At 54.3% G+C, this 22,863-nt stretch overlaps 1 protein-coding gene across 1 annotated transcript in view; it reads right to left on the bottom strand.

Moving 5' to 3' along the window:
• Nucleotides 1–228: 228 nt before the first annotated feature.
• The window catches only part of LOC148133637 ((3R)-3-hydroxyacyl-CoA dehydrogenase-like), a gene marked incomplete at its 3' end in the record, with an annotated part of 163,147 nt that continues 140,512 nt past the window's right edge, over nt 229–22,863 (bottom strand). Inside the window, exon 2 of the mRNA XM_087985775.1 lies at nt 229–425. Coding sequence (XP_087841901.1) covers nt 229–425 — 197 coding nt within the window. The remainder of the gene's footprint in view (nt 426–22,863) is intronic.

Here is a 22,863-nt window from a genome sequence, read left to right as displayed (position 1 = left end):
TAAGAGGCATTTGGATGAGTATATGAATAGGAAGGATTTGGAGGGATATGGGCCGGGTGCTGGCAGGTGGGACTAGATTGGGTTGGGACATCTGGTTGGCATGGACGGGTTGGACCGAAGGGTCTGTTTCCATGCTGTACGTCTCTGTGACTGTGTAAGCTGCTGTTGGAGAGTGCGTTGCCAGGCCTGTGCGTGGGTCCGAGTGCTGCCAATATCAGTCCGTCCTACCTGAATATCAGCCACGAGGCTGCGGACACGCTCAGAGGAGGTCACGTCGGTGACAAACAGCGAGTGCTGCTGCTGATTGGAGGACAGGCTCCGCAGGGTTTCCTCAGCTGCCCCTTGGTCGATGTCCACCACTGCCACCGCGGCTCCCTCCTTCGCAAAGCGCTGGCACACAGCGCGACCGATCCCACTGCCACCACCTACAGGACAGGTCACAGGGTTAAAGGCAGCTTCCAGCAGCCCAGGTGTCCCCCACCCCAGGCCTGGGCAATGCCACACCCCACACCATGAGGCTTCAGTAACCAGCAGCAGCAAGAGGGGGAGAGAACGGGAGGGAAGGAGGGGGAGAGGGAGTGCGCAGCTGACATTCGGGGGTGAAGGGGACGATCAGAGTGAAAGACAAACAGGGAAAGTGGGGAGAGAGGAACACTGGGACCAAACCGGGCCATACTCAGGCTCGCAGGGATAGGCAGGGTGTTAGGTATGGATCCCTGTGCTAGACACCATTCACAGCTCACTCACTGTGACCAGCAACAGAGGGACAGGGAGAGGGACAGTGAGAGTGACTGTGGGACAGTGATAGAGACAGAGGAACAGTGGGTGGGACAGTGTGTGTGACAGTGGGACAGTGAGAGTGACAGTGGGACAGTGAGAGTGACAGTGGGACAGTGAGAGTGACAGTGGGACAGTGAGAGTGACAGTGGGACAGTGAGAGTGACAGTGGGACAGTGAGAGTGACTGTGGGACATTGAGAGTGAGTGGGACAGTGAGAGTGAAAGAGGGACAGTGAGAGTGAAAGAGGGACAGTGAGAGTGACTGTGGGATAGTCAGAGTGACTGTGGGACAGTGAGAGTGACTCTGGGACAGCGAGAGTGACTCTGGGACAGCGAGAGTGACAATAGGACAGTGAGAGTTAGTGGGACAGTGAGAGAGACTGTGGGACATTGAAGGTGACAGTTCGACAGTGAGAGTGACTGTGGGACAGTGAGAGTGAGTGGGACAGTGAGAGTGAGTGGGACAGTGAGAGTTAGTGGGACATTGAGAGTGACTGTGGGACAGTGAGAGTGAGTGGGACAGTGAGAGTGGGACAGTGAGAGGGACAGAGGGACAGTGAGAGTGAGTGGGACAGTGAGAGTGACAGAGGGACAGTGAGAGTGAGTGGGACAGTGAGAGTGACAGAGGGACAGTGAGAGTGACGTGGGACAGTGAGAGTGTGAGGGACAGTGAGAGTTAGTGGGACAGTGAGAGTGACTGTGGGACAGTGAGAGTGACAGAGGGACATTGAGAGTGACTGTGGGACATTGAGAGTGACAGAGGGACAGTGAGAGTGACAGTGGGACATTGAGAGTGAGTGGGACAGTGAGAGTGAGTGGGACAGTGAGAGTGACAGAAGGACAGTAAGAGTGACTGTGGGACAGTGAGAGTGACTGTGGGACATTGAGAGTGACAGTGGGACATTGAGAGTGACTGTGGGACAGTGAGAGTGACAGAGGGACAGTGAGAGTGACTGTGGGACAGTGAGAGTGACTGTGGGACAGTGAGAGTGACAGTGGGACAGTGAGAGTGAGTGGGACAGTGAGCGTGAGTGGGACAGTGAGAGTGACAGAGGGACAGTGAGAGTGACTGTGGGACAGTGAGAGTGACAGAGGGACAGTGAGAGTGACTGTGGGACAGTGAGAGTGACAGAGGAACAGTGAGAGGGACAGAGGGACAGTGAGAGTGACAGAAGGACAGTGAGAGTGACAGAGGGACAGTGAGAGTGACAGAGGGACAGTGAGAGTGAGTGGGACAGTGAGAGTGAGTGGGACGGTGAGAGTGAGTGGGACAGGGAGAGTGAGTGGGACAGGGAGAGTGACAGAGGGACAGTAGAGTGACTGTGGGACAGTGAGAGTGAGTGGACAGTGAGAGGGACAGTGAGAGTTAGTGGGACATTGAGAGTGACTGTGGGACAGTGAGAGTGACTGTGGGACATTGAGAGTGACAGAGGGACAGTGAGAGTGACTGTGGGACAGTGAGAGTGACAGAGGGACAGTGAGAGTGACAGAGGGACAGTGAGAGTGAGTGGGACAGTGAGAGTTAGTGGGACATTGAGAGTGAGTGTGGGACAGTGAGAGTGAGTGGGACAGTGAGAGTGGGACAGTGAGAGGGACAGAGGGACAGTGAGAGTGAGTGGGACAGTGAGAGTGACAGAGGGACAGTGAGAGTGAGTGGGACAGTGAGAGTGGGGCAGTGAGAGGGACAGAGGGACAGTGAGAGTGAGTGGGACATTGAGAGTGACAGAGGGACAGTGAGAGTGACTGTGGGACAGTGAGAGTGACAGAGGGACATTGAGAGTGACAGAGGGACATTGAGAGTGACAGAGGGACAGTGAGAGTGACAGAGGGACAGTGAGAGTGACTGTGGGACAGTGAGAGTGAGTGGGACAGGGAGAGTGAGTGGGACAGGGAGAGTGACAGAGGGACAGTGAGAGTGACTGTGGGACAGTGAGAGTGAGTGGACAGTGAGAGTGACAGAGGGACAGTGAGAGTTAGTGGGACATTGAGAGTTACTGTGGGACAGTGAGAGTGACTGTGGGACAGTGAGAGTGAGTGGGACAGTGAGAGTGACAGAGGGACAGTGAGAGTGACAGAGGGACAGTGAGAGTGAGTGGGACAGTGAGAGTGAGTGGGACAGTGAGAGTGACAGAGGGACAGTGAGAGTGACAGTGAGAGTTAGTGGGACAGTGAGAGTGACTGTGGGACATTGAAAGTGACAGTGCGACAGTGAGAGTGACTGTGGGACAGTGAGAGTGAGTGGGACAGTGAGAGTGACAGAGGGACAGTGAGAGTGAGTGGGACAGTGAGAGTTAGTGGGACATTGAGAGTGAGTGTGGGACAGTGAGAGTGAGTGGGACAGTGAGAGTGAGTGGGACAGTGAGAGTGACTGTGGGACAGTGAGAGTGACAGAGGGACAGTGAGAGTGACAGAGGGACAGTGAGAGTGAGTGGGACAGTGAGAGTGACAGAGGGACAGTGAGAGTGACGTGGGACAGTGAGAGTGTGAGGGACAGTGAGAGTTAGTGGGACAGTGAGAGTGACTGTGGGACATTGAAAGTGACAGTGCGACAGTGAGAGTGACTGTGGGACAGTGAGAGTGAGTGGGACAGTGAGAGTGACAGAGGGACAGTGAGAGTGAGTGGGACAGTGAGAGTTAGTGGGACATTGAGAGTGACTGTGGGACAGTGAGAGTGAGTGGGACAGTGAGAGTGACTGTGGGACAGTGAGAGTGACAGAGGGACAGTGAGAGTGACTGTGGGACAGTGAGAGTGACAGAGGGACAGTGAGAGTGACAGAGGGACAGTGAGAGTGAGTGGGACAGTGAGAGTGAGTGTGGGACAGTGAGAGTGAGTGGGACAGGGAGAGTGAGTGGGACAGGGAGAGTGACAGAGGGACAGTGAGAGTTAGTGGGACATTGAGAGTGACTGTGGGACAGTGAGAGTGACTGTGGGACAGTGAGAGTGAGTGGGACAGTGAGAGTTCGTGGGACATTGAGAGTGAGTGTGGGACAGTGAGAGTGACAGAGGGACAGTGAGAGTGAGTGGGACAGTGAGAGTTAGTGGGACATTGAGAGTGAGTGTGGGACAGTGAGAGTGAGTGGGACAGTGAGAGTGGGACAGTGAGAGGGACAGAGGGACAGTGAGAGTGAGTGGGACAGTGAGAGTGAGTAGGACAGTGAGAGTGAGACAGTCAGAGGGACAGAGGGACAGTGAGAGTGAGTGGGACATTGAGAGTGACAGAGGGACAGTGAGAGTGACTGTGGGACAGTGAGAGTGACAGAGGGACATTGAGAGTGACAGAGGGACAGTGAGAGTGAGTGGGACATTGAGAGTGAGTGGGACAGTGAGAGTGAGTGGGACAGTGAGAGTTAGTGGGACATTGAGAGTAACTGTGGGACAGTGAGAGTGAGTGGGACAGTGAGAATGGGACAGTGAGAGGGACAGAGGGACAGTGAGAGTGAGTGGGACAGTGAGAGTGACAGAGGGACAGTGAGAGTGACAGAGGGACAGTGAGAGTGCGTGGCACAGTGAGAGTGAGTGGGACAGTGAGAGTGACAGAGGGACAGTGAGAGTGACGTGGGACAGTGAGAGTGTGAGGGACAGTGAGAGTTAGTGGGACAGTGAGAGTGACTGTGGGACATTGAAAGTGACAGTGCGACAGTGAGAGTGACTGTGGGACAGTGAGACTGAGTGGGACAGTGAGAGTGACAGAGGGACAGTGAGAGTGAGTGGGACAGTGAGAGTTAGTGGGACATTGAGAGTGACTGTGGGACAGTGAGAGTGAGTGGGACAGTGAGAGTGACTGTGGGACAGTGAGAGTGACTGTGGGACAGTGAGAGTGACTGTGGGACAGTGAGAGTGACAGAGGGACAGTGAGAGTGACAGAGGGACAGTGAGAGTGAGTGGGACAGTGAGAGTTAGTGTGACATTGAGAGTGACTGTGGGACAGTGAAAGTGACAGAGGGACAGTGAGAGTGACTGTGGGACAGTGAGAGTGAGTGGGACAGGTAGAGTGACAGAGGGACAGTGAGAATGAATGTGGGACAGTGAGAGTGAGTGGGACAGTGAGAGTTAGTGGGACATTGAGAGTGACTGTGGGACAGTGAAAGTGACAGGGGGACAGTGAGAGTGACTGTGGGACAGTGAGAGTGAGTGGGACAGGTAGAGTGACAGAGGGACAGTGAGAATGAATGTGGGACAGTGAGAGTGAGTGGGACAGTGAGAGTGAGTGGGACAGTGAGAGTGACAGAGGGACAGTGAGAGTGACTGTGGGACAGTGAGAGTGAGTGGGACAGCGAGAGTGAGTGGGACAGTGAGAGTGACAGAGGGACAGTGAGAGTGACAGTGGGGCAGTGAGAGTGAGTGGGACATTGAGAGTGACTGTGGGACAGTGAGAGTGACTGTGGGACATTGAGAGTGACAGAGGGACAGTGAGAGTGACTGTGGGACAGGGAGAGTGAGTGGGACAGGGAGAGTGACAGAGGGACAGTGAGAGTTAGTGGGACATTGAGAGTGACTGTGGGACAGTGAGAGTGACTGTGGGACAGTGAGAGTGAGTGGGACAGTGAGAGTTCGTGGGACACTGAGAGTGAGTGTGGGACAGTGAGAGTGACAGAGGGACAGTGAGAGTGAGTGGGACAGTGAGAGTTAGTGGGACATTGAGAGTGAGTGTGGGACAGTGAGAGTAAGTGGGACAGTGAGAGTGGGACAGTGAGAGGGAGAGTGGGACAGTGAGAGGGAAAGAGGGACAGTGAGAGTGAGTGGGACAGTGAGAGTGACAGAGGGACAGTGAGAGTGAGTAGGACAGTGAGAGTGAGACAGTCAGAGGGACAGAGGGACAGTGAGAGTGAGTGGGACATTGAGAGTGACAGAGGGACAGTGAGAGTGACTGTGGGACAGTGAGAGTGACAGAGGGACATTGAGAGTGACAGAGGGACAGTGAGAGTGAGTGGGACATTGAGAGTGAGTGGGACAGTGAGAGTGAGTGGGACAGTGAGAGTGACAGAGGGACAGTGAGAGTGAGTGGGACAGTGACAGTTAGTGGGACATTGAGAGTGACTGTGGGACAGTGAGTGAGTGGGACAGTGAGAATGGGACAGTCAGAGGGACAGAGGGACAGTGAGAGTGAGTGGGACAGTGAGAGTGACAGAGGGACAGTGAGAGTGACAGAGGGACAGTGAGAGTGCGTGGCACAGTGAGAGTGAGTGGGACAGTGAGAGTGACAGAGGGACAGTGAGAGTGACGTGGGACAGTGAGAGTGTGAGGGACAGTGAGAGTTAGTGGGACAGTGAGAGTGACTGTGGGACATTGAAAGTGACAGTGCGACAGTGAGAGTGACTGTGGGACAGTGAGAGTGAGTGGGACAGTGAGAGTGACAGAGGGACAGTGAGAGTGAGTGGGACAGTGAGAGTTAGTGGGACATTGAGAGTGACTGTGGGACAGTGAGAGTGAGTGGGACAGTGAGAGTGACTGTGGGACAGTGAGAGTGACTGTGGGACAGGTAGAGTGACAGAGGGACAGTGAGAGTGAGTGGGACAGTGAGAGTTAGTGGGACATTGAGAGTGACTGTGGGACAGTGAAAGTGACAGAGGGACAGTGAGAGTGACTGTGGGACAGTGAGAGAGAGTGGGACAGGTAGAGTGACAGAGGGACAGTGAGAATGAATGTGGGACAGTGAGAGTGAGTGGGACAGTGAGAGTTAGTGGGACATTGAGAGTGACTGTGGGACAGTGAAAGTGACAGAGGGACAGTGAGAGTGACTGTGGGACAGTGAGAGTGAGTGGGACAGTGAGAGTGAGTGGGACAGTGAGAGTGACAGAGGGACAGTGAGAGTGACTGTGGGACAGTGAGAGTGAGTGGGACAGCGAGAGTGAGTGGGACAGTGAGAGTGACAGAGGGACATTGAGAGTGACTGTGGGACAGTGAAAGTGACAGAGGGACAGTGAGAGTGACTGTGGGACAGTGAGAGTGAGTGGGACAGTGAGAGTGAGTGGGACAGTGAGAGTGACAGAGGGACAGTGAGAGTGACTGTGGGACAGTGAGAGTGAGTGGGACAGCGAGAGTGAGTGGGACAGTGAGAGTGACAGAGGGACAGTGAGAGTGACAGTGGGGCATTGAGAGTGAGTGGGACATTGAGAGTGACTGTGGGACAGTGTGAGTGACTGTGGGACAGTGAGAGTGACTGTGGGACATTGAGAGTGACAGAGGGACAGTGAGAGTGACTGTGGGACAGTGAGAGTGACTGTGGGACAGTGAGAGTGACAGAGGGACAGTGAGAGTGAGTGGGACAGTGAGAGTGAGTGTGGGACAGTGAGAGTGAGTGGGACGGTGAGAGGGATAGAGGGACAGTGAGAGTGAGTGGGACAGTGAGAGTGACAGAGGGACAGTGAGAGTGAGTGGGACAGTGAGAGTGACAGAGGGACAGTGAGAGTGAGTGGGACAGTGAGAGTGAGTGGGACAGTGAGAGTGACAGAGGGACAGTGAGAGTGAGTGGGACAGTGAGAGTTAGTGGGACATTGAGAGTGACTGTGGGACAGTGAGTGTGAGTGGGACAGTGAGAGTAACTGTGGGACAGTGAGAGTCACTGTGGGACATTGAAAGTGACAGTGCGACAGTGAGAGTGACTGTGGGACAGTGAGTGAGTGGGACAGTGAGAGTGAGTGGGACAGTGAGAGTGACAGAGGGACAGTGAGAGTGACAGAGGGACAGTGAGAGTTAGTGGGACATTGAGAGTGACTGTGGGACAGTGAGAGTGACTGTGGGACAGTGAGAGTGACTGTGGGACAGTGAGAGTGACAGAGGGACAGTGAGAGTGACTGTGGGACAGTGAGAGTGACTGTGGGACAGTGAGAGTGAGTGGGACAGGTAGAGTGACAGAGGGACAGTGAGAGTGACTGTGGGACAGTGAGAGTGAGTGGGACAGTGAGAGTGACGGTGGGACAGTGAGAGTGAGTGGGACAGGTAGAGTGACAGAGGGACAGTGAGAATGAATGTGGGACAGTGAGAGTGAGTGGGACAGTGAGAGTTAGTGGGACATTGAGAGTGACTGTGGGACAGTGAAAGTGACAGAGGGACAGTGAGAGTGACTGTGGGACAGTGAGAGTGAGTGGGACAGTGAGAGTGAGTGGGACAGTGAGAGTGACAGAGGGACAGTGAGAGTGACTGTGGGACAGTGAGAGTGAGTGGGACAGCGAGAGTGAGTGGGACAGTGAGAGTGACAGAGGGACAGTGAGAGTGACAGTGGGGCATTGAGAGTGAGTGGGACATTGAGAGTGACTGTGGGACAGTGTGAGTGACTGTGGGACAGTGAGAGTGACTGTGGGACATTGAGAGTGACAGAGGGACAGTGAGAGTGACTGTGGGACAGTGAGAGTGACTGTGGGACAGTGAGAGTGACAGAGGGACAGTGAGAGTGAGTGGGACAGTGAGAGTGAGTGTGGGACAGTGAGAGTGAGTGGGACGGTGAGAGGGATAGAGGGACAGTGAGAGTGAGTGGGACAGTGAGAGTGACAGAGGGACAGTGAGAGTGAGTGGGACAGTGAGAGTGACAGAGGGACAGTGAGAGTGAGTGGGACAGTGAGAGTGAGTGGGACAGTGAGAGTGACAGAGGGACAGTGAGAGTGAGTGGGACAGTGAGAGTTAGTGGGACATTGAGAGTGACTGTGGGACAGTGAGTGTGAGTGGGACAGTGAGAGTAACTGTGGGACAGTGAGAGTCACTGTGGGACATTGAAAGTGACAGTGCGACAGTGAGAGTGACTGTGGGACAGTGAGTGAGTGGGACAGTGAGAGTGAGTGGGACAGTGAGAGTGACAGAGGGACAGTGAGAGTGACAGAGGGACAGTGAGAGTTAGTGGGACATTGAGAGTGACTGTGGGACAGTGAGAGTGACTGTGGGACAGTGAGAGTGACTGTGGGACAGTGAGAGTGACAGAGGGACAGTGAGAGTGACTGTGGGACAGTGAGAGTGACTGTGGGACAGTGAGAGTGAGTGGGACAGGTAGAGTGACAGAGGGACAGTGAGAGTGACTGTGGGACAGTGAGAGTGAGTGGGACAGTGAGAGTGACGGTGGGACAGTGAGAGTGAGTGGGACAGTGAGAGTGGGACAGTGAGAGGGACAGAGCGACAGTGAGAGTGAGTGGGACAGTGAGAGTGACAGAGGGACAGTGAGAGTGACAGAGGGACAGTGAGAGTGAGTGGGACAGTGAGAGTGAGTGGGACAGTGAGAGTGACAGAGGGACATTGAGAGTGACGTGGGACAGCGAGAGTGATTGTGGGACATTGAAAGTGACAGTGCGACAGTGAGAGTGACTGTGGGACAGTGAGAGTGAGTGGGACAGTGAGAGTGAGTGGGACAGTGAGAGTGACAGAGGGACAGTGTGAGTGACAGAGGGACAGTGAGAGTTAGTGGGACATTGAGAGTGACTGTGGGACAGTGAGAGTGAGTGGGACAGTAAGAGTGACTGTGGGACAGTAAGAGTGACTGTGGGACAGTGAGAGTGACTGTGGGACAGTGAGAGTGACAGAGGGACAGTGAGAGTGACAGAGGGACAGTGAGAGTGACTGTGGGACAGTGAGAGTGAGTGGGACAGGTAGAGTGACAGAGGGACAGTGAGAGTGAATGTGGGACAGTGAGAGTGACTGTGGGACAGTGAGAGTGACAGTGGGGCATTGAGAGTGAGTGGGACATTGAGAGTGACTGTGGGACAGTGAGAGTGAATGTGGGACAGTGAGAGTGACTGTGGGACAGTGAGAGTGACTGTGGGACATTGAGAGTGACAGAGGGACAGTGAGAGTGACTGTGGGACAGTGAGAGTGACAGAGGGACAGTGAGAGTGACAGAGGGACAGTGAGAGTGAGTGGGACAGTGAGAGTGAGTGGGACATTGAGAGTGAGTGTGGGACAGTGAGAATGAGTGGGACGGTGAGAGGGACAGACGGACAGTGAGAGTGACTGAGGGACAGGGAGAGTGAGTGGGACAGGGAGAGAGAGTGGGACAGGGAGAGTGACAGAGGGACAGTGAGAGTGACTGTGGGACAGTGAGAGTGACTGTGGGACAGTGAGAGTGACAGAGGGACAGTGAGAGTGAGTGGGACATTGAGAGTGACTGTGGGACAGTGAGAGTGACTGTGGGACAGTGAGAGTGACAGAGGGACAGTGAGAGTGACATAGGGACAGTGAGAGTGACAGAGGGACAGTGAGAGTGACAGAGGGACAGTGAGAGTGAGTGGGACAGTGAGAGTGACAGAGGGACAGTGAGAGTGACAGAGGGACAGTGAGAGTGACTGTGGGACAGTGAGAGTGAGTGGGACAGGGAGAGTGAGTGGGACAGGGAGAGTGACAGAGGGACAGTGAGAGTGACTGTGGGACAGTGAGAGTGAGTGGACAGTGAGAGTGACAGAGGGACAGTGAGAGTGAGTGGGACAGTGAGAGTGACTGTGGGACAGTGAGAGTGACAGAGGGACAGTGAGAGTGAGTGGGACAGTGAGAGTGAGTGGGACAGTGAGAGTGACAGAGGGACAGTGAGAGTGACAGTGAGAGTTAGTGGGACAGTGAGAGTGACTGTGGGACATTGAAAGTGACAGTGCGACAGTGAGAGTGACTGTGGGACAGTGAGAGTGAGTGGGACAGTGAGAGTGACAGAGGGACAGTGAGAGTGAGTGGGACAGTGAGAGTTAGTGGGACATTGAGAGTGAGTGTGGGACAGTGAGAGTGAGTGGGACAGTGAGAGTGAGTGGGACAGTGAGAGTGACTGTGGGACAGTGAGAGTGACAGAGGGACAGTGAGAGTGACAGAGGGACAGTGAGAGTGAGTGGGACAGTGAGAGTGACAGAGGGACAGTGAGAGTGACGTGGGACAGTGAGAGTGTGAGGGACAGTGAGAGTTAGTGGGACAGTGAGAGTGACTGTGGGACATTGAAAGTGACAGTGCGACAGTGAGAGTGACTGTGGGACAGTGAGAGTGAGTGGGACAGTGAGAGTGACAGAGGGACAGTGAGAGTGAGTGGGACAGTGAGAGTTAGTGGGACATTGAGAGTGACTGTGGGACAGTGAGAGTGAGTGGGACAGTGAGAGTGACTGTGGGACAGTGAGAGTGACAGAGGGACAGTGAGAGTGACTGTGGGACAGTGAGAGTGACAGAGGGACAGTGAGAGTGACAGAGGGACAGTGAGAGTGAGTGGGACAGTGAGAGTGAGTGTGGGACAGTGAGAGTGAGTGGGACAGGGAGAGTGAGTGGGACAGGGAGAGTGACAGAGGGACAGTGAGAGTTAGTGGGACATTGAGAGTGACTGTGGGACAGTGAGAGTGACTGTGGGACAGTGAGAGTGAGTGGGACAGTGAGAGTTCGTGGGACATTGAGAGTGAGTGTGGGACAGTGAGAGTGACAGAGGGACAGTGAGAGTGAGTGGGACAGTGAGAGTTAGTGGGACATTGAGAGTGAGTGTGGGACAGTGAGAGTGAGTGGGACAGTGAGAGTGGGACAGTGAGAGGGACAGAGGGACAGTGAGAGTGAGTGGGACAATGAGAGTGACAGAGGGACAGTGAGAGTGAGTAGGACAGTGAGAGTGAGACAGTCAGAGGGACAGAGGGACAGTGAGAGTGAGTGGGACATTGAGAGTGACAGAGGGACAGTGAGAGTGACTGTGGGACAGTGAGAGTGACAGAGGGACATTGAGAGTGACAGAGGGACAGTGAGAGTGAGTGGGACATTGAGAGTGAGTGGGACAGTGAGAGTGAGTGGGACAGTGAGAGTTAGTGGGACATTGAGAGTGACTGTGGGACAGTGAGAGTGAGTGGGACAGTGAGAATGGGACAGTGAGAGGGACAGAGGGACAGTGAGAGTGAGTGGGACAGTGAGAGTGACAGAGGGACAGTGAGAGTGACAGAGGGACAGTGAGAGTGCGTGGCACAGTGAGAGTGAGTGGGACAGTGAGAGTGACAGAGGGACAGTGAGAGTGACGTGGGACAGTGAGAGTGTGAGGGACAGTGAGAGTTAGTGGGACAGTGAGAGTGACTGTGGGACATTGAAAGTGACAGTGCGACAGTGAGAGTGACTGTGGGACAGTGAGACTGAGTGGGACAGTGAGAGTGACAGAGGGACAGTGAGAGTGAGTGGGACAGTGAGAGTTAGTGGGACATTGAGAGTGACTGTGGGACAGTGAGAGTGAGTGGGACAGTGAGAGTGACTGTGGGACAGTGAGAGTGACTGTGGGACAGTGAGAGTGACTGTGGGACAGTGAGAGTGACAGAGGGACAGTGAGAGTGACAGAGGGACAGTGAGAGTGAGTGGGACAGTGAGAGTTAGTGTGACATTGAGAGTGACTGTGGGACAGTGAAAGTGACAGAGGGACAGTGAGAGTGACTGTGGGACAGTGAGAGTGAGTGGGACAGGTAGAGTGACAGAGGGACAGTGAGAATGAATGTGGGACAGTGAGAGTGAGTGGGACAGTGAGAGTTAGTGGGACATTGAGAGTGACTGTGGGACAGTGAAAGTGACAGGGGGACAGTGAGAGTGACTGTGGGACAGTGAGAGTGAGTGGGACAGGTAGAGTGACAGAGGGACAGTGAGAATGAATGTGGGACAGTGAGAGTGAGTGGGACAGTGAGAGTGAGTGGGACAGTGAGAGTGACAGAGGGACAGTGAGAGTGACTGTGGGACAGTGAGAGTGAGTGGGACAGCGAGAGTGAGTGGGACAGTGAGAGTGACAGAGGGACAGTGAGAGTGACAGTGGGGCAGTGAGAGTGAGTGGGACATTGAGAGTGACTGTGGGACAGTGAGAGTGACTGTGGGACATTGAGAGTGACAGAGGGACAGTGAGAGTGACTGTGGGACAGGGAGAGTGAGTGGGACAGGGAGAGTGACAGAGGGACAGTGAGAGTTAGTGGGACATTGAGAGTGACTGTGGGACAGTGAGAGTGACTGTGGGACAGTGAGAGTGAGTGGGACAGTGAGAGTTCGTGGGACACTGAGAGTGAGTGTGGGACAGTGAGAGTGACAGAGGGACAGTGAGAGTGAGTGGGACAGTGAGAGTTAGTGGGACATTGAGAGTGAGTGTGGGACAGTGAGAGTAAGTGGGACAGTGAGAGTGGGACAGTGAGAGGGAGAGTGGGACAGTGAGAGGGAAAGAGGGACAGTGAGAGTGAGTGGGACAGTGAGAGTGACAGAGGGACAGTGAGAGTGAGTAGGACAGTGAGAGTGAGACAGTCAGAGGGACAGTGAGAGTGAGTGGGACATTGAGAGTGACAGAGGGACAGTGAGAGTGACTGTGGGACAGTGAGAGTGACAGAGGGACATTGAGAGTGACAGAGGGACAGTGAGAGTGAGTGGGACATTGAGAGTGAGTGGGACAGTGAGAGTGAGTGGGACAGTGAGAGTGACAGAGGGACATTGAGAGTGAGTGGGACAGTGACAGTTAGTGGGACATTGAGAGTGACTGTGGGACAGTGAGAGTGAGTGGGACAGTGAGAATGGGACAGTCAGAGGGACAGAGGGACAGTGAGAGTGAGTGGGACAGTGAGAGTGACAGAGGGACAGTGAGAGTGACAGAGGGACAGTGAGAGTGCGTGGCACAGTGAGAGTGAGTGGGACAGTGAGAGTGACAGAGGGACAGTGAGAGTGACGTGGGACAGTGAGAGTGTGAGGGACAGTGAGAGTTAGTGGGACAGTGAGAGTGACTGTGGGACATTGAAAGTGACAGTGCGACAGTGAGAGTGACTGTGGGACAGTGAGAGTGAGTGGGACAGTGAGAGTGACAGAGGGACAGTGAGAGTGAGTGGGACAGTGAGAGTTAGTGGGACATTGAGAGTGACTGTGGGACAGTGAGAGTGAGTGGGACAGTGAGAGTGACTGTGGGACAGTGAGAGTGACTGTGGGACAGGTAGAGTGACAGAGGGACAGTGAGAGTGAGTGGGACAGTGAGAGTTAGTGGGACATTGAGAGTGACTGTGGGACAGTGAAAGTGACAGAGGGACAGTGAGAGTGACTGTGGGACAGTGAGAGTGAGTGGGACAGGTTGAGTGACAGAGGGACAGTGAGAATGAATGTGGGACAGTGAGAGTGAGTGGGACAGTGAGAGTTAGTGGGACATTGAGAGTGACTGTGGGACAGTGAAAGTGACAGAGGGACAGTGAGAGTGACTGTGGGACAGTGAGAGTGAGTGGGACAGTGAGAGTGAGTGGGACAGTGAGAGTGACAGAGGGACAGTGAGAGTGACTGTGGGACAGTGAGAGTGAGTGGGACAGCGAGAGTGAGTGGGACAGTGAGAGTGACAGAGGGACAGTGAGAGTGACAGTGGGGCATTGAGAGTGAGTGGGACATTGAGAGTGACTGTGGGACAGTGTGAGTGACTGTGGGACAGTGAGAGTGACTGTGGGACATTGAGAGTGACAGAGGGACAGTGAGAGTGACTGTGGGACAGTGAGAGTGACTGTGGGACAGTGAGAGTGACAGAGGGACAGTGAGAGTGAGTGGGACAGTGAGAGTGAGTGTGGGACAGTGAGAGTGAGTGGGACGGTGAGAGGGATAGAGGGACAGTGAGAGTGAGTGGGACAGTGAGAGTGACAGAGGGACAGTGAGAGTGAGTGGGACAGTGAGAGTGACAGAGGGACAGTGAGAGTGAGTGGGACAGTGAGAGTGAGTGGGACAGTGAGAGTGACAGAGGGACAGTGAGAGTGAGTGGGACAGTGAGAGTTAGTGGGACATTGAGAGTGACTGTGGGACAGTGAGTGTGAGTGGGACAGTGAGAGTAACTGTGGGACAGTGAGAGTCACTGTGGGACATTGAAAGTGACAGTGCGACAGTGAGAGTGACTGTGGGACAGTGAGTGAGTGGGACAGTGAGAGTGAGTGGGACAGTGAGAGTGACAGAGGGACAGTGAGAGTGACAGAGGGACAGTGAGAGTTAGTGGGACATTGAGAGTGACTGTGGGACAGTGAGAGTGACTGTGGGACAGTGAGAGTGACTGTGGGACAGTGAGAGTGACAGAGGGACAGTGAGAGTGACTGTGGGACAGTGAGAGTGACTGTGGGACAGTGAGAGTGAGTGGGACAGGTAGAGTGACAGAGGGACAGTGAGAGTGACTGTGGGACAGTGAGAGTGAGTGGGACAGTGAGAGTGACGGTGGGACAGTGAGAGTGAGTGGGACAGGTAGAGTGACAGAGGGACAGTGAGAATGAATGTGGGACAGTGAGAGTGAGTGGGACAGTGAGAGTTAGTGGGACATTGAGAGTGACTGTGGGACAGTGAAAGTGACAGAGGGACAGTGAGAGTGACTGTGGGACAGTGAGAGTGAGTGGGACAGTGAGAGTGAGTGGGACAGTGAGAGTGACAGAGGGACAGTGAGAGTGACTGTGGGACAGTGAGAGTGAGTGGGACAGCGAGAGTGAGTGGGACAGTGAGAGTGACAGAGGGACAGTGAGAGTGACAGTGGGGCATTGAGAGTGAGTGGGACATTGAGAGTGACTGTGGGACAGTGTGAGTGACTGTGGGACAGTGAGAGTGACTGTGGGACATTGAGAGTGACAGAGGGACAGTGAGAGTGACTGTGGGACAGTGAGAGTGACTGTGGGACAGTGAGAGTGACAGAGGGACAGTGAGAGTGAGTGGGACAGTGAGAGTGAGTGTGGGACAGTGAGAGTGAGTGGGACGGTGAGAGGGATAGAGGGACAGTGAGAGTGAGTGGGACAGTGAGAGTGACAGAGGGACAGTGAGAGTGAGTGGGACAGTGAGAGTGACAGAGGGACAGTGAGAGTGAGTGGGACAGTGAGAGTGAGTGGGACAGTGAGAGTGACAGAGGGACAGTGAGAGTGAGTGGGACAGTGAGAGTTAGTGGGACATTGAGAGTGACTGTGGGACAGTGAGTGTGAGTGGGACAGTGAGAGTAACTGTGGGACAGTGAGAGTCACTGTGGGACATTGAAAGTGACAGTGCGACAGTGAGAGTGACTGTGGGACAGTGAGTGAGTGGGACAGTGAGAGTGAGTGGGACAGTGAGAGTGACAGAGGGACAGTGAGAGTGACAGAGGGACAGTGAGAGTTAGTGGGACATTGAGAGTGACTGTGGGACAGTGAGAGTGACTGTGGGACAGTGAGAGTGACTGTGGGACAGTGAGAGTGACAGAGGGACAGTGAGAGTGACTGTGGGACAGTGAGAGTGACTGTGGGACAGTGAGAGTGAGTGGGACAGGTAGAGTGACAGAGGGACAGTGAGAGTGACTGTGGGACAGTGAGAGTGAGTGGGACAGTGAGAGTGACGGTGGGACAGTGAGAGTGAGTGGGACAGTGAGAGTGGGACAGTGAGAGGGACAGAGCGACAGTGAGAGTGAGTGGGACAGTGAGAGTGACAGAGGGACAGTGAGAGTGACAGAGGGACAGTGAGAGTGAGTGGGACAGTGAGAGTGAGTGGGACAGTGAGAGTGACAGAGGGACATTGAGAGTGACGTGGGACAGCGAGAGTGATTGTGGGACATTGAAAGTGACAGTGCGACAGTGAGAGTGACTGTGGGACAGTGAGAGTGAGTGGGACAGTGAGAGTGAGTGGGACAGTGAGAGTGACAGAGGGACAGTGTGAGTGACAGAGGGACAGTGAGAGTTAGTGGGACATTGAGAGTGACTGTGGGACAGTGAGAGTGAGTGGGACAGTAAGAGTGACTGTGGGACAGTAAGAGTGACTGTGGGACAGTGAGAGTGACTGTGGGACAGTGAGAGTGACAGAGGGACAGTGAGAGTGACAGAGGGACAGTGAGAGTGACTGTGGGACAGTGAGAGTGAGTGGGACAGGTAGAGTGACAGAGGGACAGTGAGAGTGAATGTGGGACAGTGAGAGTGACTGTGGGACAGTGAGAGTGACAGTGGGGCATTGAGAGTGAGTGGGACATTGAGAGTGACTGTGGGACAGTGAGAGTGAATGTGGGACAGTGAGAGTGACTGTGGGACAGTGAGAGTGACTGTGGGACATTGAGAGTGACAGAGGGACAGTGAGAGTGACTGTGGGACAGTGAGAGTGACAGAGGGACAGTGAGAGTGACAGAGGGACAGTGAGAGTGAGTGGGACAGTGAGAGTGAGTGGGACATTGAGAGTGAGTGTGGGACAGTGAGAATGAGTGGGACGGTGAGAGGGACAGACGGACAGTGAGAGTGACTGAGGGACAGGGAGAGTGAGTGGGACAGGGAGAGAGAGTGGGACAGGGAGAGTGACAGAGGGACAGTGAGAGTGACTGTGGGACAGTGAGAGTGACTGTGGGACAGTGAGAGTGACAGAGGGACAGTGAGAGTGAGTGGGACATTGAGAGTGACTGTGGGACAGTGAGAGTGACTGTGGGACAGTGAGAGTGACAGAGGGACAGTGAGAGTGACATAGGGACAGTGAGAGTGACAGAGGGACAGTGAGAGTGACAGAGGGACAGTGAGAGTGAGTGGGACAGTGAGAGTGACAGAGGGACAGTGAGAGTGACAGAGGGACAGTGAGAGTGAGTGGGACAGTGACAGTTAGTGGGGCATTGAGAGTGACTGTGGGACAGTGAGAGTGAGTGGGACAGTGAGAATGGGACAGTCAGAGGGACAGAGGGACAGTGAGAGTGAGTGGGACAGTGAGAGTGACAGAGGGACAGTGAGAGTGACAGAGGGACAGTGAGAGTGCGTGGCACAGTGAGAGTGAGTGGGACAGTGAGAGTGACAGAGGGACAGTGAGAGTGACGTGGGACAGTGAGAGTGTGAGGGACAGTGAGAGTTAGTGGGACAGTGAGAGTGACTGTGGGACATTGAAAGTGACAGTGCGACAGTGAGAGTGACTGTGGGACAGTGAGAGTGAGTGGGACAGTGAGAGTGACAGAGGGACAGTGAGAGTGAGTGGGACAGTGAGAGTTAGTGGGACATTGAGAGTGACTGTGGGACAGTGAGAGTGAGTGGGACAGTGAGAGTGACTGTGGGACAGTGAGAGTGACTGTGGGACAGGTAGAGTGACAGAGGGACAGTGAGAGTGAGTGGGACAGTGAGAGTTAGTGGGACATTGAGAGTGACTGTGGGACAGTGAAAGTGACAGAGGGACAGTGAGAGTGACTGTGGGACAGTGAGAGTGAGTGGGACAGGTAGAGTGACAGAGGGACAGTGAGAATGAATGTGGGACAGTGAGAGTGAGTGGGACAGTGAGAGTTAGTGGGACATTGAGAGTGACTGTGGGACAGTGAAAGTGACAGAGGGACAGTGAGAGTGACTGTGGGACAGTGAGAGTGAGTGGGACAGTGAGAGTGAGTGGGACAGTGAGAGTGAGTGGGACAGTGAGAGTGACAGAGGGACAGTGAGAGTGACAGTGGGGCATTGAGAGTGAGTGGGACATTGAGAGTGACTGTGGGAGAGTGTGAGTGACTGTGGGACAGTGAGAGTGACTGTGGGACATTGAGAGTGACAGAGGGACAGTGAGAGTGACTGTGGGACAGTGAGAGTGACTGTGGGACAGTGAGAGTGACAGAGGGACAGTGAGAGTGAGTGGGACAGTGAGAGTGAGTGTGGGACAGTGAGAGTGAGTGGGACGGTGAGAGGGATAGAGGGACAGTGAGAGTGAGTGGGACAGTGAGAGTGACAGAGGGACAGTGAGAGTGAGTGGGACAGTGAGAGTGACAGAGGGACAGTGAGAGTGAGTGGGACAGTGAGAGTGAGTGGGACAGTGAGAGTGACAGAGGGACTGTGAGAGTGAGTGGGACAGTGAGAGTTAGTGGGACATTGAGAGTGACTGTGGGACAGTGAGTGTGAGTGGGACAGTGAGAGTAACTGTGGGACAGTGAGAGTCACTGTGGGACATTGAAAGTGACAGTGCGACAGTGAGAGTGACTGTGGGACAGTGAGTGAGTGGGACAGTGAGAGTAAGTGGGACAGTGAGAGTGACAGAGGGACAGTGAGAGTGACAGAGGGACAGTGAGAGTTAGTGGGACATTGAGAGTGACTGTGGGACAGTGAGAGTGACTGTGGGACAGTGAGAGTGACAGAGGGACAGTGAGAGTGACTGTGGGACAGTGAGAGTGACTGTGGGACAGTGAGAGTGAGTGGGACAGGTAGAGTGACAGAGGGACAGTGAGAGTGAATGTGGGACAGTGAGAGTGACTGTGGGACAGTGAGAGTGAGTGGGACAGTGAGAGTGACGGTGGGACAGTGAGAGTGAGTGGGACAGTGAGAGTGGGACAGTGAGAGGGACAGAGCGACAGTGAGAGTGAGTGGGACAGTGAGAGTGACAGAGGGACAGTGAGAGTGACAGAGGGACAGTGAGAGTGAGTGGGACAGTGAGAGTGAGTGGGACAGTGAGAGTGACAGAGGGACATTGAGAGTGACGTGGGACAGCGAGAGTAATTGTGGGACATTGAAAGTGACAGTGCGACAGTGAGAGTGACTGTGGGACAGTGAGAGTGAGTGGGACAGTGAGAGTGAGTGGGACAGTGAGAGTGACAGAGGGACAGTGTGAGTGACAGAGGGACAGTGAGAGTTAGTGGGACATTGAGAGTGACTGTGGGACAGTGAGAGTGAGTGGGACAGTAAGAGTGACTGTGGGACAGTGAGAGTGACTGTGGGACAGTGAGAGTGACAGAGGGACAGTGAGAGTGACAGAGGGACAGTGAGAGTGACTGTGGGACAGAGAGAGTGAGTGGGACAGGTAGAGTGACAGAGGGACAGTGAGAGTGAATGTGGGACAGTGAGAGTGACTGTGGGACAGTGAGAGTGACAGTGGGGCATTGAGAGTGAGTGGGACATTGAGAGTGACTGTGGGACAGTGAGAGTGAATGTGGGACAGTGAGAGTGACTGTGGGACAGTGAGAGTGACTGTGGGACATTGAGAGTGACAGAGGGACAGTGAGAGTGACTGTGGGACAGTGAGAGTGACAGAGGGACAGTGAGAGTGACAGAGGGACAGTGAGAGTGAGTGGGACAGTGAGAGTGAGTGGGACAGTGAGAGTGAGTGGGACAGTGAGAGTGACAGAGGGACAGTGAGAGTGACAGTGGGGCATTGAGAGTGAGTGGGACATTGAGAGTGACTGTGGGACAGTGTGAGTGACTGTGGGACAGTGAGAGTGACTGTGGGACATTGAGAGTGACAGAGGGACAGTGAGAGTGACTGTGGGACAGTGAGAGTGACTGTGGGACAGTGAGAGTGACAGAGGGACAGTGAGAGTGAGTGGGACAGTGAGAGTGAGTGTGGGACAGTGAGAGTGAGTGGGACGGTGAGAGGGATAGAGGGACAGTGAGAGTGAGTGGGACAGTGAGAGTGACAGAGGGACAGTGAGAGTGAGTGGGACAGTGAGAGTGACAGAGGGACAGTGAGAGTGAGTGGGACAGTGAGAGTGAGTGGGACAGTGAGAGTGACAGAGGGACAGTGAGAGTGAGTGGGACAGTGAGAGTTAGTGGGACATTGAGAGTGACTGTGGGACAGTGAGTGTGAGTGGGACAGTGAGAGTAACTGTGGGACAGTGAGAGTCACTGTGGGACATTGAAAGTGACAGTGCGACAGTGAGAGTGACTGTGGGACAGTGAGTGAGTGGGACAGTGAGAGTAAGTGGGACAGTGAGAGTGACAGAGGGACAGTGAGAGTGACAGAGGGACAGTGAGAGTTAGTGGGACATTGAGAGTGACTGTGGGACAGTGAGAGTGACTGTGGGACAGTGAGAGTGACTGTGGGACAGTGAGAGTGACAGAGGGACAGTGAGAGTGACTGTGGGACAGTGAGAGTGACTGTGGGACAGTGAGAGTGAGTGGGACAGGTAGAGTGACAGAGGGACAGTGAGAGTGAATGTGGGACAGTGAGAGTGACTGTGGGACAGTGAGAGTGAGTGGGACAGTGAGAGTGACGGTGGGACAGTGAGAGTGAGTGGGACAGTGAGAGTGGGACAGTGAGAGGGACAGAGCGACAGTGAGAGTGAGTGGGACAGTGAGAGTGACAGAGGGACAGTGAGAGTGACAGAGGGACAGTGAGAGTGAGTGGGACAGTGAGAGTGAGTGGGACAGTGAGAGTGACAGAGGGACATTGAGAGTGACGTGGGACAGCGAGAGTAATTGTGGGACATTGAAAGTGACAGTGCGACAGTGAGAGTTACTGTGGGACAGTGAGAGTGAGTGGGACAGTGAGAGTGAGTGGGACAGTGAGAGTGACAGAGGGACAGTGTGAGTGACAGAGGGACAGTGAGAGTTAGTGGGACATTGAGAGTGACTGTGGGACAGTGAGAGTGAGTGGGACAGTAAGAGTGACTGTGGGACAGTGAGAGTGACTGTGGGACAGTGAGAGTGACAGAGGGACAGTGAGAGTGACAGAGGGACAGTGAGAGTGACTGTGGGACAGAGAGAGTGAGTGGGACAGGTAGAGTGACAGAGGGACAGTGAGAGTGAATGTGGGACAGTGAGAGTGACTGTGGGACAGTGAGAGTGACAGTGGGGCATTGAGAGTGAGTGGGACATTGAGAGTGACTGTGGGACAGTGAGAGTGAATGTGGGACAGTGAGAGTGACTGTGGGACAGTGAGAGTGACTGTGGGACATTGAGAGTGACAGAGGGACAGTGAGAGTGACTGTGGGACAGTGAGAGTGACAGAGGGACAGTGAGAGTGACAGAGGGACAGTGAGAGTGAGTGGGACAGTGAGAGTGAGTGGGACATTGAGAGTGAGTGTGGGACAGTGAGAATGAGTGGGACGGTGAGAGGGACAGACGGACAGTGAGAGTGACTGAGGGACAGGGAGAGTGAGTGGGACAGGGAGAGAGAGTGGGACAGGGAGAGTGACAGAGGGACAGTGAGAGTGACTGTGGGACAGTGAGAGTGACTGTGGGACAGTGAGAGTGACAGAGGGACAGTGAGAGTGAGTGGGACATTGAGAGTGACTGTGGGACAGTGAGAGTGACATAGGGACAGTGAGAGTGACATAGGGACAGTGAGAGTGACAGAGGGACAGTGAGAGTGACAGAGGGACAGTGAGAGTGAGTGGGACAGTGAGAGTGAGTGGAACAGTGAGAGTGAGTGGGACATTGAGAGTGAGTGTGGGACAGTGAGAGTGAGTGGGACAGTGAGAGTTAGTGGGACATTGAGAGTGAGTGTGGGACCGTGAGAGTGAGTGGGACAGTGAGAGTGGGACAGTGAGAGGGACAGAGGGACAGTGAGAGTGAGTGGGACAGTGAGAGTGACAGAGGGACAGTGAGAGTGAGTGGGACAGAGGGACAGTGAGAGTGAGTGGGACATTGAGAGTGACAGAAGGACAGTGAGAGTCAGAGGGACAGTGAGAGTGAGTGGGACATTGAGAGTGACAGAGGGACAGTGAGAGTGACTGTGGGACAGTGAGAGTGACAGAGAGACAGTGAGAGTGAGTGGGACAGTGAGAGTGAGTGGGACAGTGAGAGTGACAGAGGGACAGTGAGAGTGACAGAGGGACAGTGAGAGTGAGTGGGACAGTGAGAGTTAGTGGGACAGTGAGAGGGACAGAGGGACAGTGAGAGTGAGTGGGACAGTGAGAGTGACAGAGGGACAGTGAGAGTGACAGAGGGACAGTGAGAGTGAGTGGGACAGTGAGAGTGAGTGGGACAGTGAGAGTGACAGAGGGACAGTGAGAGTGAGTGGGACAGTGAGTGTGAGTGGGACAGTGAGAGTGAGTGGGACAGTGAGAGTGACAGAGGGACAGTGAGAGTGAGTGGGACAGTGAGAGTTAGTGGGACAGTGAGAGTGACTGTGGGACAGTGAGAGTGAGTGGGACAGTGAGAGTGACAGAGGGACAGTGAGAGTGACAGAGGGACAGTGAGAGTGACTGTGGGACAGTGAGAGTGAGTGGGACAGGGAGAGTGACAGAGGGACAGTGAGAGTTAGTGGGACATTGAGAGTGACTGTGGGACAGTGAGAGTGACTGTGGGACAGTGAGAGTGAGTGGGACAGTGAGAGTTCGTGGGACATTGAGAGTGAGTGTGGGACAGTGAGAGTGACAGAGGGACAGTGAGAGTGAGTGGGACAGTGAGAGTTAGTGGGACATTGAGAGTGAGTGTGGGACAGTGAGAGTGAGTGGGACAGTGAGAGTGGGACAGTGAGAGGGAAAGAGGGACAGTGAGAGTGAGTGGGACAGTGAGAGTGACAGAGGGACAGTGAGAGTGAGTAGGA

This window comes from Chiloscyllium plagiosum, unplaced genomic scaffold (assembly GCF_037043375.1).
Source record: "Chiloscyllium plagiosum isolate Xiang-an unplaced genomic scaffold, Cpla_swu_hap1 HiC_scaffold_244, whole genome shotgun sequence".
Lineage (NCBI taxonomy): Eukaryota > Metazoa > Chordata > Chondrichthyes > Orectolobiformes > Hemiscylliidae > Chiloscyllium > Chiloscyllium plagiosum.
The sequence above is the reverse complement of the archived record's forward strand: the minus strand, read 5'-3'. Positions and strand labels throughout refer to the sequence as shown.